Below are 19,004 nucleotides of genomic sequence, written 5' to 3' on the forward strand. Positions count from 1 at the left end.
TTCACACAGAGCCTGCTATACAAGTAAAATGTCCACATTCCTCTTCTTGGGGCACAATTTATTGGTGTGAGTGAGAACTGCTATCACATCTGGGCTGTTAAGGATATTTAGCAGAGGAACAGCTATTTTTGGCCTTTGTGTTGGCTGTGTTTGGGAGTGTTTTGGGCATGGGAAAAGGCAGCACTCGAGTTATCTTGAGACCACTGTTGAGGTCTCACCATGGCTTTACAAGGTCTCCTGGGTCAGAATTGTTTACTGTGGTCAGTCAGATACTTGGCAGGCAGCAGAAAGGCAAATCAAAATTGCCTCCAAGCCAGAAAGTTTGAAATAAATGAAGGCTAAAACCTATTTCTGGCAGAGCAGTGGCAGCTTGTAACTGAAGCTAAGAAAGCCATTGCATGTGGGAGTGAATGAAATGGGTCAATAACATGACTGAAAAAATTCCAGCTCCTGGGCCTGCACTTCTTTTCTGCTGCACAATTTCACTTCTTTTATTTCCTTCTCACACTGAACTGCTTTTCCCATTCATCCATACTGCTTAAACACCCACAACCACTTTTCCCTTTCTGGCCCTTCATTCTTTAGCCATCACAGCTTTATCCTCACCACCATGAGCTGGATGTGATTTCTCCTTATTCTTGTTCAACAGTGTTTCTCCTGGGTGTGACACCTTTATGAGTTTGGATCCCTAAAGTTACATTAAATAATCTGTGTTGGGTAATAATCCCCTTGCTGGCCATGCTGGGCAATATTTGCCTTCAGTACAACTCCTGAGAATTTCCAAAGAGAGGTAAAAAGGAGAGAGAGTACATAATTTATTGCAGAAAGTGGAGATGCTCACCTGAATTCACACTGGAGGCCGCTTGGTGAATTGCCTCAGAAGTCAAAAGTGCTGGAGCCAACCAGCTCTGGGCAATTGCATAATGAAGCTTGGAAATGGCTGTGTTTTAGATATAAAGGTCTGAAAGAGGGAGGGATGTAGGACAGGACCCGGGTGCAGTTTTTGCAGCAGACAGTGGGTAGGAGCATTCCCAGGAGCAGTGTCTGGGGCGGCAGGAGGCAAAGGGGAGAGCAGCAGCTCTGTGCATGACAATGGACTAATGGCAGCCCCTAAGGCTAACAGTGCTGCTTAAATTCCCTGGTGCAGTGAGTATGTAGCCAACACACAGCAGAAATAAGCAGATCACAACAGAAGGGTAAGTGTTGTTTTGACAGTGTTCAGCACATTCCTGCAGTGTGAACGGATGGAGGGCAGCTGCCAACACCCTCTTCAGGCACATGGACAGCACCTGATTGCAGCAGCAGGAGTATCCATACCCATATGATTAGAGGAGATACAAAAAGACATAGAGAGACGACACTGGATGGTTTTGCATTAACCTTTTGATGCACTCAGCATTAGCACCAGTGAAAGGCAGTTCCAAAGATTGGCTCAAGTCCCCTTCCTTCCCTTCATGTCTCCAACCCTGATAGTCTGGAAATGAGCCCATAGCAGCAATTGTAATTGTCATTTCTGCCTTTTGCCACTTAGAAGCAAGCAGAAGAGCTGGCAGCTTGTGACTATAAAAAGGGTATTACCAGCTGCCCCCAAGGAATAACTCAGGAACCTATAAGATAATAGTGTTTCTTATTAATTCTTTGCTCCAAGATAGCTGTTGGGAACCTTTATGCTCACTTCTGAAGAGAAAGACTGATGCTGCATGAAGAAAATTAACCTGCTGGCATTTGGAAAAATGGCCTGTCCATGCAGCCTGTGGTGTCACTCTACATTTGGTAACAAACCAGCTGCATGTGGACACAGGACTATTTTGTCCTTGTCCCCAATGGCATTAGGGTGAACTGCTGGAAGAAGATACCAAAAGGATCAGGCAGCTGAGGATGGTTGGGCATACCTTTAACTATACCAGCTGTGGCATGGGGAAGCTGGGGAATGAGTACAAAGACTCTACCACTGACTTGGAGAACATTTTTTTTACCTTATATTATAATAATTTAAACTCACCTTCAAAGAACAGGCACAGAAACAATGACTTTTCAAATAATTTATTTTTATATTTCACCAAATAATAAAAAGCCGATGCACTGTTCAGCAAAAAGCATCAATATATAAAACACATTAACTCGTTATCAGTAATGCTGGAGTGTACCACATACACTGAACCCAGTCCAGCTCCTACTAAAGCCACAGGAAACTCAGTGACTGCACTAGCAGAAGGATTGGATTCAGCATTTTTCTTTGCTGAGTGTTTACAAAGGGCTGTATTAAAATGCTAGTAAAAAGCTTCTCTTTTAAGACTGTATCAAAACAATAATAAACCTCACTCCCTTTCTGGTTTTGTCAAACACATGCAATTAAAGCAGTCATTACACTGCAAAAGACCATACAAATAAACAAAGATAATATTCGAAACAGGCCAGGCTCTACCCTCACTTGTGTGGACCAGTGTGGCTGCTCACAGGATGATCTATGTACACTGGTGAGGGATCTGCTCCTCAACTGCTTTCAGCGGTTAAACAAATTATGAAAAAGTGTTCTGCTTTTCCCCCAAATACCCGCTGTAGGAACCTCTTAAGCAGCATAAAAAAAAAAAAGAAGTAGATAATCTAGACTCTTCTAAAGCTTTTCCCAGGTGGCTGTAAGAGACAGTATGATTGAATACATACATCACAGGACACATATTTCAGAGAGCCTGAAATGCTTTCAGGCTCTGCACTGACTTACAAGCAAGAAAGATCTGCTTCAGATCTTTGCAGGTGGTACCACACCTAAACCTTTTAAAACTATGGGTGCTAATGAGCTACCCTCACAAATGCCAACTCTACAGAGATTTGGGAACAGTCTTTCCTCCTCCAAGCAAGGCAAGAGCTGCACTGGACAAAGGGCCAGTGTAGGGTGTCTGGATCTGCTCTCCTCCAAATCTGGCGGCCATGTCAGCACCTTTATGCCAGATACCTGCACAGCTGGCACAGCTGGCTCTCTCCAGAAGCCAACTTTAGATCAGCACATGCTTCAAGAGGTGCTCTGCATTAGTGAGGCCACATGAGCAGGCCAAGCAGAGGCTGAAACTGGTGTCAATGCCACTCCCCCATAATCACAGCCCAAAAGCTGAAATTCCTCCTGGGAAATGCACTGACTCCTCATGACCTATTTCTGTTCAGACTGATGCCACTGTCCTGCACACCTCAGCTGTCCTTGTCTCTGTTAGGAAGGGATGTGAGAAATAAGACCCAATCAGCTTGATAGCAATAAAATCCTCTGAAGTCTGCAGGAATGTTTTTGAAGATTAAAGGATGCAGAGGGAGGAAACTTCAGTGGAACTGTTGGGGTGTTTTGTTATTTTTGTTTTGTTTATAAACATTCAAAAACCTCTCTGGAGTGTACTTCAGCTCACAATATATTGATTTCTCAGTAGTGTAGTTTGGGCTATTTTAATTAGAGTGTATTTGACCAGAATTGCTCTGATACCAGCAGCCTGTACTGGCTGTGGCCCCCAGCAGAGTGGTCCCCCCATGGAAGGATTCTGTTGAGTACAGAGCTTCTCAGCACCACTGAGCACAGGGACTGCCTGCTGCTCTCAAAGCATGTGGCTCAATAAAGAGGCTGCCAGCAGCTTATGAAGTGAAATGCTGGGCCCTGTTTCAACAACCACAATTAAAAGTGTTGCAGCAGCCTAGAAAGTGGAATGGATTAACTGATGCTCCTGTGTGCTCCAGGAAGAGCTGTGTTTCAGACACAGGCTGCTGGACTTTACATTGTTAATTGGGAGAAATAATTCTCTCTACTGCAGGAGAGACGGAGTGAAGAGTTCTGGACTGTGTAATGTGAGATACCATGACAGTTTTCAAACAGTTTTTTATGGTTTAACATAGCACTCATTTAACTCCACCAGGCTCCTGGAGAGACTGGTGGCACCAGCCTTGGAAACCTCCCAGAGCAACACATCACCCAAATCAGGCCTGGCTTATGTAAAGGGAAGGGTTCAGTGGCACAATCCGGAGAGGCTGAATGAGAACAGGGAAAATCCTTGACTGCTTTCCTTAATTTCTTGACAACATTTTCCACAGAGACTGCAATTTTTCTCACATTCATAAATACACTTCAGAGTCTGTATCCACAGTAGAGTCAAATTTGCCCAATTCTAGGGGAAAACAAGGAGAAAATAAGGAGGAGATGAAGAGTAGTTTAGTCTCAGGACAGTTTACTCACTTGTGTGGGAAATCATCCAAGATACCAACAGTATTTACAAATCATCATTCTCACCTCCTGGCAGGTTGGCTCAACCCTCACTTTACAACACAGTTGAGTGACAAGGGGGAACAAAACCTTCTCACATTGGGTTTCTACTACATACAAAAAATTCCAGCTATTTCAGTGAGCAGCTCTTGCTTCCAAGTAATTTATCTCCTTGCTTAACACCAGATCCAGCATGGTAAATAATTGTTATTTAGGAATTTCAAGCCAAGTAGAAGAGATCCAGCAGGAGGATTCAAAAGGGATCAAGGATAACCTTTCATGTCTAATGAACTGCTGTTGTTGTCTTTTTATTTTGGTGAGAAAAAAATAAATTAAAAATTTCCAAACCAAAATTATATCATTATTTGCCCAATGCAAAGTGCTATTGACACAGCACTTCTCAGGTACTTATACCCATTTTTTAGCAATGAGGATTTTACAGCAAGCTATTAATAATTAAATCCTTTATCTGTATATGGAAATAGGATTTAGACTCTCACATGGATTCAGGGTTTTTTTTTCCTACTGTGTGCAATAACAGTTCAAGCAGTTACAATAGCTGTGAGAGGTAGAGATCTTTAAGCACATGAGTGAATACATTCACATTAATCTATGTTTGTAATAGCAGTTCAATTACACTCTTTGGCATGGGCAAAAAAAAAACTAAAGAGAAAGCATGGCTACGCTAATACTCTTACCAACAACAGGATGGAAAAACAATATTCATAAAGTGCCTGCACTGAAATAAAGCAGTACTTGCTATATCTTAAGTAAATTCTGTTCTAACCTTCTGTTCAGAAACAAATGATAGCTTTTCTGAGAGAGTGCAGTTCTCTTCTACATCAAGAGAGCATCAAAGTGCTGTTTTCTATGCAGTTCTCAACGTCATACATCACTGAGTTGAATTTTGTAATTTTTTTAAAATCCATTAAAAATAAACAAAAACATTTAGGTGCATATATATGAGTACTGAAGTAAACTCAGGATAGTTTTCCTCCTTATAGAGGACAAAAATAAAAACATGTACTTCAAGGCACTAGTGCCATGAACAGAAATAATTTTTAACCAATTTCTGTGCTTATGAAGTTACATGAGCATTTTGTCACTGCAGGTAAAGCCTTCCTCTTTTACCAGATTCCCTAAGCAGAAAAAAAGGATATTTGTGGTCTCCAAAGCAAACATTCCAAGAGATAAAAATGGGCTGTTTCCATCAGCAAAGGAAGTGGTCTGAGGCACAGATTTAGGATCTGGACACAGCCAGGATGCTCATTTGCTCAAGGATACTTGGGCCATTGATAAAGAAAAAAAACCCCAAAGTTTTGTCATAATCCAGATTGGTTTTTCACAAAATACTGTCATTCTTTCCAGTATAAATTACTGTCTGGATTTTTGCTGAAGTTACAATTTAAATGCTAAAAGTGATTTTACATGCAATATGTTTGAGAAGGCTTCGAAAAAGGGAGATGACAAAACCCACATCCACCCAACAGCAGGTTTGTGTGCAAACATGACTGTGAAGTGTGAGCTCCACTTCCTTGCAAGTCTGCTTCCATCCTGAACACTACCTAGGTTAAATCAGCAGTGTTCCATACTGGGGAGTGAAGGGCTTGAAGGGAAATCTGACTCTGTTCCTATCTGGATTCATTTAGGGTAGCAGCAGGACAGTACTGAGATAAAAGGGAGGAATTAATACACCTGCAAACCCACATTAGAAACTCATCTCAGCCTTTGGCAGGTTATGCATTGGCCAGTGCTTTCCTACTCTGCCCACATCAATTCCACCTCTGGGAATCATAACTGGGTATCATAATTGCCATTGCATAGGTCCCAGTGCTAAGTAAAAGGAAGTGTAGAAATTTAAGGCATTCTAACAACTATTCCAGCAGAAGCTGCTTGTTTAGAGAAAAACCTATATCCACATCACAGAAGAGCAGTGAAACTGGCATTTATCTGTGTTCATTGTACATACACAGAGAATGCTTTCATGACAAGGTCTGTACACTCAATCATCAATCACTGGTTATATAACACCTCTTTTTTTAAGGGACCATAGAATAGCTGCTATAGTACAAATGTGTAATTAAGTTTTTACAGTTAATCATCATATTTTTATTTTGTTATTCTTCCTGAAATTTCCTAGCTGAAAGATGCCTCATGAGTTAGTGGTATAAGATGTTTTGAGCATGAATGCACTCATGAGGAAATTCTGTTCCAAAAGATGGCTGCAATTGTTTCTCCATTATAAAAAATAATAATAAATCTCACCCTGTTCTTTTAAGAGATTTAAAGTTCTTCTGAAAGTTTTCTATGTTTACATATTTCTACTGGAACTTTCTCTCACTGTTCATATAAAAAGCGATTTTTTGCATTCTTCTTTGTGGGTGGAGAGAAATTGATGAACTGTTGGGTTTGACCAGTGTGGTTGGAGAGGTGGCAATTTCATCCTCCAATCCACTGTCACTTTTGAAATTGTATATATTGCAGAATCAGAAGATAAAGTCTCTCTTTTGGTTATTTTCTTCCCTCTTTTGCATCTGGCATCCATGTGTGAGTTATTTCGTGCCGTATTGTGACAAATAAACAGCATTGATCTAAAAGCTCAGATGACACTTGTTAGATTAGATTCTTCTAGCCCAATGAGGACTGCTGGTTGGGCATTGGTGTGGAATTCAGCCACAGATGGTAGCCAGAGAATATATTTGGTACAACAGAATAATGGTGTGGCAACAGTCCAGTGCCGTGGAAAGGCCACAAAGCTTTCTCCCCTTGCACCATGTGACAATAAATAAATAAATACAAATATAAGTGTCACACAGTGTTCTAGTTCTTTGAATACAACTCTTGCTAGAGTGTTCCCAGACATTGCCTTTGGACATGGCAAATTAAAGGTATTGAAATGTCACAGAAACGCAACATTTGACTCAGCCCCAAGATGTGGTGATTGGCAATGGGTGACTAAAATCAGACGTCAGAAATGTACAAAAGAGAGAAGTGCATGAGAGAGAGCACAGGTAGGTAGGTATGTATGTGTGCATAAATTATACCACAATTCTAACACATTTCCAGCTTGGCATCACCAGCTTGGCCTGAGTGCCCAAGCTTTAGGAGAAGAGGTTGCAGAAAACTTAGTGCAAATAAAAAACACCAAGTTTGTCCAAAAACTGAGAGTTGCAGGATGCAACTTCTGACTCACACAGGGCCTTCCATCAGAAACAGCTTTGCTTTTAAGCATCACTGATGCTTGCAAGGGGGTACCAGCCTCACCCCACCTGGTCAAGGCAAGGAAGCTGTGAAAAACAGACTGACATGGGAAAGCTGTGAAAAACACTCCCATTCACATGGGACTCACATAACAGCTTCAGCCTTTTATCATTTTGCATAGCAACTCCAAACCCAGGACCAGTGTTTGCTGCTTCTCATGGAAGTGGAAAGGAGGAAAAAGACCTTGAGACAGGAGAGGTAGAAGAGAGCATGAGCTCCAGAGAGCCTCGCCGACAAGCAGCATCCTCTCTTTCAGAACCAGAGACAAGGCTTGGGCCCTGGTACCTACCTCAGAGCAAGAACCACAAGAAGACACTTGTTATCTGCTGCCTCATGGTTCTCCAAACCCTCAGGCAACACCAGGAACAGTGGTCCCAACCCACATGTCACTTCAGCCTCAGCCTGATTTGGCATATACATAAAATATATTATACAAAGCAGCATCATGGTTCCACACAAGGAGTAAGGCATGCACTGAAGTAATTTGTGGGAAGAGACACCACTGCTGAGTTAAAGTGAGACTGCCTTTTACAGCTGGAGAAACTGAGGACATAGGTTAACTTACAAGACCCAAACTCTTTTTCAGGGTATAAAGAAGGTCATTCCCTGGCAATGGACTCAGGTACTAGAAAGAGTATATCTCCTACTAGAGACAGAATAATTTAGGTTGAAAAAGACCCCTATGATCATCCAGTCAAATCATTAACCTGGCACTGCAAAGGCCACCACTAAACCTTGTGCCTCAGTGCCATATCTACCTTTCTTTTAAATACACCCAGGGATGGTGATTCCACCACTTCCTTGGGCAGCCTGTTCCAGTACTTGACAACCCTTTCAGTGAAGAGACTTTTCTTAATATCCAAACTATTAGACCAAAAGAATTTTTAAAAAGGCACTCTGACAGTCCTGATATCTGAATTTTAAATTGGGATTAATTAACTTGATCTCTGATTCCCTCTCCAGGCGTCCTCCTCAGATGTCAACTTCCAACTATAAAAAAAAAGCCACTGGTGCAAAGCTTTCAAATGAATTGAATTCTCTTGTGGGCAGAAATCATGCTGAAGAACAAGGCCTCTCTACGGAGAAGTGTGGCCAGCTGGAGTTATAAGCAATGTTCACAGGGCTGGCTTACTGCTTAGGGCCCATGGAGGGCTTTTTCTCTAAACCTATGAGAACATTTTGGCAGTTAAATACAATGTCAGATTTTATGCCCTAAAATGCTTAATAACGGAGTGATTTTTCATGACATCAAATTCTGTTTCAATGAAATGCTTAAACTGGTACTTAACTAAGCATCAGAGAGTCCCTAGGAGACAACAGTAAATCTGCATGGTTGTGCTAACCCCAGGCTTGAGCTCTGATGGGGTAGAAGCCTGCTGTCCTCTCTCCCCTCATTCTGATTTACCAGGTCATATAACCCTGTGTGGTTTGCACTTCTGTTGCAATAAATTCAGTCTCAACTCAAACACAGGCACCAAAGACACAGTCAGCATATTCCCAAAAAATCTTCAGTCCAAACTTAGTTGTTTGCTTAAGTTTCCTGCTGATTTGGGGTCTTCTGTGCAATGTGTACCTAGGGATAAATGCCTAATCCTAGTACAGCTTTACTTCTCTGCCATGCAAATCCCACACGCCTCTGAGTGACTCTTCTTAATTATCAGAGCTACCTCTGATCTCAACAATCCACCTCATTTGTTGAAGCACTGGCCAAGCAAAACTGAAAGCAACAACACAGTCACCAGTGAGCTTTGTGTAAATAGCAATTATTCTTCCTTTTCACAGCAAAATTCACCTGCCCTGGAACTCCTGCCCATGAGTGGAGAGAATAGACCCATTCAGCACTGCACTACCTATAAAATAACTCAGCTGTTTTAACTCCTTGCTGGGTTTATATATAGAATCTACAATGCAAATGCTTACAGTAGTTTTTCATATCCTATATGAAATAAATATCACAAATAAATTCTAATATTCAAAACAGAATAGTATACAATGTTAGGGACCAAGTTACATTTATAAATGCACAAGAATTAATACTATCTATTCAGCTTAATTTCTTAGTATGCAAGCTTCAGCAATTTCTAGCTACACTTCACTTCAGGAGTCATAATAAATGTTAGTCATGCCAAAATCTAAGAAGAAACAAAACCACAAATGTTCTCCCGTCATCCTTCCATATTATACACAGTATTTGGCAGGTGCTATAATAATACACGGGTTTCATGAAACTCATTAACACTGTCCAATATTAAATATCAAGTCTGGAACACAGGTCTCTATGTTTTGAATAAAATCAGAGCAGGAGCAACATGTTCATCAGCACTGCATCCATACACAGCGAAAGCAGAGACAGTGACAGCCTGCACCCAAACCAGAGCTGCAGGTTCCCAGAATAACGACAGAACAGGGGCAGCTTCACTGGCAAAAGGGAGGAGAGGGACTGAAAGCAGCTCCAGTTACAACTATTTTGAAGAATAGTTTGAAGAAATAGCCTGGATGTTGTAGCCTGGGCTTGCCAGCTCAGTTCTCAGAAACGGCCCCTGTGGCAAAAGCCAGCGATGGCACATGGAGCTCTGCTGACAAGGGCAGGTTACAAATTTTGCCTGCACAGGACAGAAAGTTTGCTGTGCCATAGGCACATAGGGCAGTTCATTCTCTTTATCCTAATACCAGTATTTCTGCCAGCAATTTCTCATGGGGGAAGTGAGTGATTCACAATTGCATTTCATTTCAGGAAAAGAAAAGGTCTCACACACTCAATACCCTGACTCAGCTTCAGCTCACATTACTGAATAATAAAATCTAGATCCTGCCCTGGAAATTCGCTTACACTTTAGATCATGCCACTTTTGTCATCTTGCAAAGAGGATCGTGAAGGGGATCTTCCTAGCAACAGCTCCTTCTCATGGATCAGGCTATCTAGCAGATCCTCCTGTCTGTAGTTGTGATAGACCTTCAGGAAAGCCAGAATGGTAATTGCCAGCCAAGTCAGCCAGGCAGCCCAGAGACCAAACTGGAGAAGGAAAGAAATCATAAAGAGGTCAGTACAGTATTGTAAAAACAAAGTCAGCTGTCCAGGTGGTTATGCAAACCTCATCTGGAACAAAACCCATGGAGTCATGCCAAGCTAAATCCAGGGAGGTGCTGGGTTCTTCATATGAAGGAATCACTTTTATGACATATTTCTTTCCTAAATGCAGTTATGCCTGAGCTGGGCATCTAGATACCAATGTTGGCAACAAAGACAAAAAATTGGCTAGTGCCCAAGAGGCAGGGTTACCTTCAAGGTATGTTCCAGGCACGCTAATGCCTCTTTCCATGTGGGACAAGCATAAGCCTTTGTAAGGCTGCAGCCCTGCAGGGATGGACCTGTCGTCCCTGCAAAATTATTATGTGCTCATGTCCCAGTGTTCACTGACTCTGATCATTGACTTAGAGCTAGAATGTTCAATAGAAAGATCTGACAACCTTAGAGGACTAATTCTCATGGATTCATCAGAAAACAGCCCTATCTGAATGAATTAATCTTTGATTCTTTTCAATGGTCTGATATTTATATACTTTGACTGATCTCAGTTGAAGTCAAGGAAGGCAAAACTAGAAACCCCACAATGTGGTGCAGGTCAGAAACTATTTTGAAAGTAATGAACAGATCCAGGACACCAGAGTGCTGCAACTTTTGCAGATCTCATCCTTTGGATGAACAATGAGTTTGCTATCATGATTAACAAGATCACTGGTAAGGTGGGGCTTTGACATATCTGTATTCAAAACTGTCTATTTTGAATTTAAAAGCAAATGTGCCCATCACTATCATTCTGATTCAGCACTTACTGAAGTCAGTGGAAACATTCCCATTGATTTCTGAGAATGGTAGTTCAGCTCCAGCAATCCCAAGTCAATAAGCAAATGGCAAATTAACTGGAATAGAACCATGACTTAGTCTGACCTACCTGTGCAATAGCAAATTGGTCATAGAAAGCAGAGTTTTCCAAGTTCAGCTCAAGATCTATATCCTGCAATTCTTCACAGCTACCCAGAAAGGCATTTGGAAAGGGAAAAACAAAAGAAGAAAATTTAAGAGATTCTGGTAAACCAAATATAAAATGAAACAACGTATTAAATGTATTTTGAACAGTCACAATGGCATATTCTATCAAGGGATAATTAAGTTATTGCAATCATCAGGTTGTCTTAAACCCCTCTTGCCCAACGCCCCCTCGCCTCCCACAGATTTGCCCCTGGCATCACCCCAGGTTGGCTGTTTCACCCCTCAATGAAACAAAGTGTATATCCTCTGTTACCTTTTGACTTCATCAGGAAAAGCCTCAGAAGAAGGAATTGTGTTTTTGTTTCAGATGCTCCAGCAAGGAGATGATACTCTGATGATAAAATAGGGGCTGCCTACAGATTTTACAAATAACTTGGACCATTATTGGTGTGAAAAATATCCCAGGATTTTGAGGTTGTCATTCTACCTCTTGGTTGATTTCTGCAGCCTCTTCTCTCTCCTTTTCAGTGCTGTCGGTCATCTTGGGTTCTTACCCGAATATTCGATTAGATGCTTTTTGTAATTGAATTTTTAACCGAATATTCGAGTAATTCGATTAATCGTTGCAGCCCTAAACAGAACATTCACTATGGCATTTTACAACATATGACAATGTGCAACATAAATGTATGCTTTAAGTAGTACATTTAGTCAATATCATATGACATAAAATGTCACATTTTCCTCTTTTCATCATTATTTGTTTGATAGGAGCAAGTCTTCCTCGACTTATCATGTTTCCTATAAGGAGCATAAGCATGGTGGGACACAGTGACCCATTTTAAGAGCTGTAAATTTTGTGACTGTAACAAAGCATCAGCCATCTGTACTTTGCACTTACAAAGTGCTTTCCATTCTGTGGCTCTCGGGGCATCCACAGCATCACTACAAGGCAAGGAACTCTACCCCAAATGTTTTGTCTGATGATGAGTTGTGGCACAGGCAGGATAAGTGACTTGCCAGGTGTCACACAGTGGCTTGAGGGCAGAACCAGGACTGCAAGCCAGGAGCCCTGGCCCCCAGACCCCTGCCCTGCTCACAAGGCCACACTCTCCACATTCTTAGAAAATCTCTAAATCTAGCATTCCTTTGGAAATAAAAAATTTTAACATAATGGATTTGCTTTTCATGTGATCATGACCACAAAATAGGACAGAAACGCACTTTTCTTTGTGGGCTTCTATATAAAGAAACAAAAAGAAGTTTGATTTACTTTGTTTTCTTACACATGAAAAAAACTCTGGATTTTCATATTACAGATGCCTTTTCCCTCTTCCTCACATTGTGTGTAATAGCTACACTTTGTAACACCACAGTTCAAGTGTGCCTATATGAAAAAAAATAAAGGGAATAAAATGTATTCTTCAATACTAACCTATTTGGCATGCTTCCTTTTTCAGTAATTGCATCACACCACATGTTAAATCCTACACTCACTATAGTGCTGGCAATAAATGTGATGAACACCACAAAGGCGCTGATCAGCAGATTCAGGAAGGCGTAAAAGAAAGAGCTGTAATAAAAGGGAAGAAAAATGTAACTCATAAACAGCTGAAACACAACATCAGCAGTCTCTGTAAGCAGCACAGAGTGGGTACAAAGATACCAGTTTCCATTTAAAACACATCTTTAATTAAGAACACCTAATACATTGAAATACTATGGACTTGATTTTGAGTCACCGTACCTTCACTTCCAAATGCTTTTGATTTTGATTTCTTTTTTAACCATATGAAGATGTGGCTTTATATAATGTGTGGTGATTGTTCATACACAATGTGGCTTTCATTAGCTGTAATGATGAAAATCACCATTGTTAAAATAAATGTTATTAGCTCAAATTATGTAGTAACTGCAGCTAAAATTATTTCATGACTTAAGTGATAATTGGAACAAAAATTGCTTAGAAGAGGGAAACTAAAAATAAAAAACACGGAACTGATAGCTATAATCATTATAAGCAATGTAACACAAGGCAGTGCCATCACAGGACACGAATCTCAGTTTTATGGGCAATTTGCAGAGCAGGCCAGCTTCTCCTGGGATTTCTCTGGCTTTGGTGTCAGCATGCTATGTCTGCCAGCTGAATATCAATTTACCTCAGCCCCATTAAATCTGCCCCACCAGGGCCTGCCCTCAGCACGTGCAGTGTTTGGAGTGGGATGGGTGGGATGCTTAGGCATTTCCCATAAGGCCATGGAATCACTCACTCATTTTCACTCTTTAACTCCTCACCTGAGTTCTAGCTGTGAAAAGTTTCTAATCCCAGTCATCTGGCAAAGCCCTTCTCTACTTGAAACTGCTCTAAGTGGCTGTTTAGAACAGGACACCTTGGAATGTCACATTATGTACAAACTGGACATCTGCTCCAGGTTGGAGAAAGACTGGCAGCTCCAGGAGGCAGAGCTATCCAGAGTGTGTGGTAAAGATGAATATGGCAAATTTCTCACCAGTGCCACTCATTGTGCTGGTGATAGAATGAATCTACTCACCCCAGAGAAAGAAAAAAAACCCTCACTCACTTACTTTCCCTGGTTTCTCATTAAATGAAAAGCCAAGAGAATTTTTTAAATGAGTATTTGAGTCTTGGAAGGTTCTAGGCTGGACAATCCTAGTTTCTAAGGGTTATACATGATACATTTGTGACCTCAGGAGAACTTTAAAATGAGATGAGGAAGCAGTTATCAGCAGAGTTAGGCTGTTTTCTCCTGGGTTGATGTGGCTTTATAGAGGCTGTCTAGGTTCTCTCCAAACTGACAGTTGTGCCACCCCAAGACTGATGGAAAAGTGAAATAAACCACCTTCAAGAAGTGCCCCTATAGAGTGTAATGAGTGCTGGATGCCAGGACACCTGACTTCTGGATGAACAATAAGCTGAATCCTGCTCTGGTGTAGCTGGGCTTGGTAAAGTAGATCAGCTCACCTCTGATCTGGGGTGAGCTGGGGTAACCCATACAGTGAGAGCTGCTATGGGATACCAGATTTTTGCATGTTCTTCACCTTGATTTCATACCTAGACTGGATTTCATCCCAAATGTTGCTAAATTCAGATTGTGTGCACCTTAGCATGGTGTGCTGGCCTGAGAGGCAGAAAAGACTTGACCTGTTCACAGAATAAAACAGACCTGGAGCCACAATTAGAAACAGCTCTAGACAAGGAGAAGTTACCAGGACTATTCAGTGGGCCATCACAGCCCAGGATCTCCAGTTCTCCCTCTATTTTGTATCCTGGAGCAAGAGAGGTTCCATGATCTAGGATCTGGCCTTCATTGACAAAGCAGGGCTCAGCTTTGCACTTGATTTGGACCTGGCAAGAGAAACCACCTGATGCCAGGGCATCCTGACAGAAAACTGCTTATTTGGCTCTCTAGATCGCCTGATTTTTCCTCAGATTAGAACTTCAAGCTATGCACCGCAGATTGAGTGCCCTTTAATAATGAATGTTTACACTTAAAGTTTCTTTGCAATCCTAGCAATGAAGTATCTGAGTTACACCTGTACCCTTCAGCTGAGCTGAAGAGCCCCAAGCTGCCGAGGCAAGGGGTGCTGAGACCCTTTTAAGGTTTTTTTAGCAATCATAAGTATCTGCCAGCAATCATTCAAATCATTGCACATGAAAGATGCAAAGGGTGCTAACTAACCCTGACTGCCTCAGCTGGCTCACCCTGGAGCTGGCCCAGTAGCAGCGATCCTCCTCAACAGGATCATAATTTGTGACATTCCTCAACAACCTCTAATGAGAACAGACAATTATCATGTGTAGTGAGGAGCTCACAATTATCTCTCCATCCAAACAGAAATGTTTTTGCACCCATTTGAACTGTTAACAAATGGCTGTCTAAAATCAGGACAGCGTGAGCCCTGCCTGCTTTTCATATGGTGGCTGATGTGGAACAGGACAGACCTTACCAAGAAACTGCTGTTGCCAAGCATCTTGCCATGTTGTGGTTATCTCATCATCTCAACTTGCTCCATCTTTGCTCCCATCACCTCACAGCCTTCTGCCTTTCTTGCCTGGAGCAGCTATGAGCAGTGTCATACAACTCCCAAAGGAGCCTGAAGGAGCTCCTAAGGGACACTTTTCAGGAGCCTGCCCAAAAGTCTTGAAGTTAACAGCCACTTTTCAAAGCAGGCCAAACATCTAATCCAAATGTCACCAATACAGGGTTTTTGTTGATGATTTCTTCTAAAAATTAGCTAGCTCTGACCTGCAAAGCATTAATATTCAGCTAACTCTCTACAGATACTGGATCACCCAAGGAAGATGGACTCAAAGATATTGAGAAGTATGTGGTTGTATTTAGTGTAAGGTACACACTTTTAATATGGAATAAGTTTCTGGTCCACACTTCTTACAGCATATTTGAGTATTAGGCAGGTTGAAAGTGGTTGGGAAGAGCCAAAAGAAAGCACTGCTACCCAGTCTCCAGGGTTGCCAAGCCCAGATGTAACAGCCCCTTACTCAAGAAACCTCTAGTCCAAATAGACCTGGACAGGAGTGATCAACCCTTGGCATGGTTCCTAAACCATGGGAAAATATCCTCCTAGTTTAGAGAAGCACCAGTGCATTGTCCACCACCTGGGTTACCTGCACCAGGCTCTCTGCTCTCTCAGGCCACCAGAGAGGCAAGCACAGAACATCACAGTGCTCCTGAGCTGCTGCCTGGCCACCAAGGCTCTCACTGCACCTGCTGGGGTGGGATGCTGTGGAATCCTTGCCCACGCTGCCCCAGGATGCCCCTTGGCCCGTCCGAGCACAGGAACCAGCAGTCAGTGCTGGGCTGCTGCGGGAGCGCTCAGCGTCGCTCTCATGTCGTAACCAAGCAATAGCTGCTGTCTGCAATAGCTGCCATGTGCACAGCAAAACCAGCACAAAAAATAGAGGGGGATCACCAGCTTCTCCCTTCTGGCCCCCCACACACAACCATGTTGTTTCAGGGTTTTTCACACACCCAGTGCACACCTGGGGAGGGCCTTCTTTGGCACAGATGTGCAGCGGGACCGTGGTCAGCAGGCACCTGGGAGCCCCAGCCTCCAGCATCACCCCAGAGCCCCCAAATCCTTCCATGGCCACTGCAGCCATGCTGCACCAAGTCTGCCAAAGGGCAGTGGGTGCACGGCAGAGGATCTGACCCCCCACCCCACAGGAGCATCCTCTGGAGAGGGCCCTGGAACAGCTGGGGGAGTGCCTGCAGTGTGTGCAGCCAGACACAGGCCATACACCCCTGTCCCCAAACCCCTCTGGGGAGCCCTGGGTGGTGCAAAGCCCACCCAAACTGCTCCCACGTGCCCCAGCCTGTGGGAGGGATGGGCTGATCCCCAGGGATACTTACTCCTCGTGCCCTTTGCAGAGGAAGAAGAGGGTCCTCCAGGCCTGCACTGTGGCCAGCAGCAGGGAGAGGAGCCCGGTGAAGATGCTAAAGCGGCAAGCGGCCTCAGGCCCCCACTCCTGCACTGTGAAGCGCTGCCGCTCCACCGTCAGGTTGGCGTTGAGCCACATGCCCTCGGTGAAGAGCAGGCAGCGGCCGTGGAAGTCGTTGCCATTCTCGGAGAGTGGCACCACCACGATGAAGCTGAAGAGAAAGGCCAGGAAATAGCAGATGCACTGAGCGAAGAGGAAATTGCTGAGCGCCATGTCCGCGGCTCTGCGCAGGCAGAGGGAGGGAGGGAAGGAGGGAGGGGTGGAGAGAGGGATGCGGGAGGGAGGGTTGCAGGAGGGACGGAGGGATGCAGGAGGGACGGAGGGATGCGGGAGGAGGGATGTAGAAGAGAGGGATGCAGGAGTGGGAGATGCAAGGGAGCGATGCGAGGTGGGAGGCGGGGAGGATGGAGGGATGGAGGGATGGAGGGAGGAAGGCAGGCTGCAGCTGTAGGCGGTGGGGAGGGAAGGAGGGAGGGAGGATGCGCAGTGCAATGCACTGCGGTCCGATGCCTCCTCTGGACTAGGCTGTTCCCTCTCCCGCAGCCCGAGCTGCCCCTGGGAGTGGCTTCAGGGCTTGTAGGGGAAGAGGGGAGAGGAGAGGGGAAGAGCTGTTGTGGGGTATCCCTCTTGGGGAAAATCTGGCTGCCAGTACGCCCTGGCGCCCAGAGGGTTAAATCAGTCTCCAGCAGGGCTGGGGATCGCCGGTGGGGGATCCCCCTAATGACACAGGACACCGATGTCACCCTTGTTGATTGCCATCACACACACACATAAATACCCAAAACCAGCAGACCGGCTTCACCCTACCTGCTGGATGCCAGGAAATTTTGGTCTCAGTTTTTAAAAATCTGGCCACCAGCCTCAGACGGTGGCAATAATATACAGGGTGCACAGACACCCCGGCACACACAGACCCAGTGGTTCTGTTCTAGCCCAGGTGGTCGCCCCCTTGCCAAGGTATTGCAAGAGGAGCAAAGGCTCACCACAAGTGGAATAACTTCCTGAGCCTTGCTGGCGTTTAGGGGCTGCCAGGGGTTGGGATCAGCTCCGTTATCCCTGGCTGGGAGGTGGAGCAGGGCTGAAAGAAAATAGCCTTTAGCAAGTTCCTGCTGGAAATCAAGCTGAGAACAGACCAGCGCAGCAATGGGACACACATAGCAGGAACAGATGGCATTTTATTCCCGGGGGTGAGCAGCTCCCTGCCCCACACCACACTTGGGAAGACACCAGAGCACCCCCTCTGCTGTAGGGCCCAAAACTGCAAGGCCAGGATGCCAGAAAGCAAAAGGCATCAAAAAGGGGGATGTGAGTTGTGCTCAGATCACTCTGGCACAAAAATCCAAATTAAACTGACTTCAAGCTACAGTTTCCCCACAATCCCAATTTCATTTTTCTATCTCAGCATGAATCCTCTCTCCAGCACAAGACACCACAATTAATGTCCAGTTCCAGGTAAAGTAATTTCCTAATCTAATTTCCTAGCCACATCCAGTTTGAGATCAGCTGCAGGTCCCAAATCACTTTTTAATCCCAGGGCTGTTTACACTCATTTTATCACTGTGCCACTTCCCAGGCAGTGTTTAGAGAAGCAGATGAGGGACAGAGACCCCAAACACAGTGCACATGGGAATTCAGGCTGGTGTTTCCATTGGGCAACCAAACAATTATTTCTGTGTGCTGGTAAGAGGTTACAGATACTGAGGAGGGCACTGGGGGGATTCTCAGAGAAGACATTCATTCACAGCTTCATTACAAATCATTTGTAATGCATATTATCTTGAAATCTCACTCTATCTGTGCAGGGGAAGTATTTCTTCAATACAAACTTTTGTCAGTATAAATGGAATGTGTCCGGCTAGTTTTCTGATCCTTACCCAGTTTTGATCACCAAAAATTGTATTTCAGTTTTGTAAAATGAGTCATAGAGCACTGACCTGACCCTGTGGGGATAGATGTGTGCTCCTAACAGAAAATATTTCAGTCTGTTGGTAAGGAGGAAAGTTTATTGCTCTTAACCTTGCTTCCAAGAAGTGCTT

General features: G+C 43.7%; 1 protein-coding gene across 1 annotated transcript; it reads right to left on the reverse strand.

The window, feature by feature from the left end:
- Positions 1-2,027: 2,027 nt before the first annotated feature.
- Positions 2,028-17,533, reverse strand: TMEM179 (transmembrane protein 179). Its single transcript, XM_002200586.7, has 4 exons — positions 16,880-17,533; positions 12,922-13,059; positions 11,449-11,527; positions 2,028-10,508 (listed from the first exon to the last, which is right to left on the reverse strand). The coding sequence occupies exons 1-4, from the start codon at positions 17,179-17,181 to the stop codon at positions 10,329-10,331; spliced, it is 699 nt and encodes a 232-aa protein (XP_002200622.2). The 5' UTR covers positions 17,182-17,533; the 3' UTR covers positions 2,028-10,328.
- Positions 17,534-19,004: the final 1,471 nt, after the last annotated feature.

This window comes from Taeniopygia guttata, chromosome 5, assembly GCF_048771995.1.
Source record: "Taeniopygia guttata chromosome 5, bTaeGut7.mat, whole genome shotgun sequence".
Taxonomy (NCBI): domain Eukaryota; kingdom Metazoa; phylum Chordata; class Aves; order Passeriformes; family Estrildidae; genus Taeniopygia; species Taeniopygia guttata.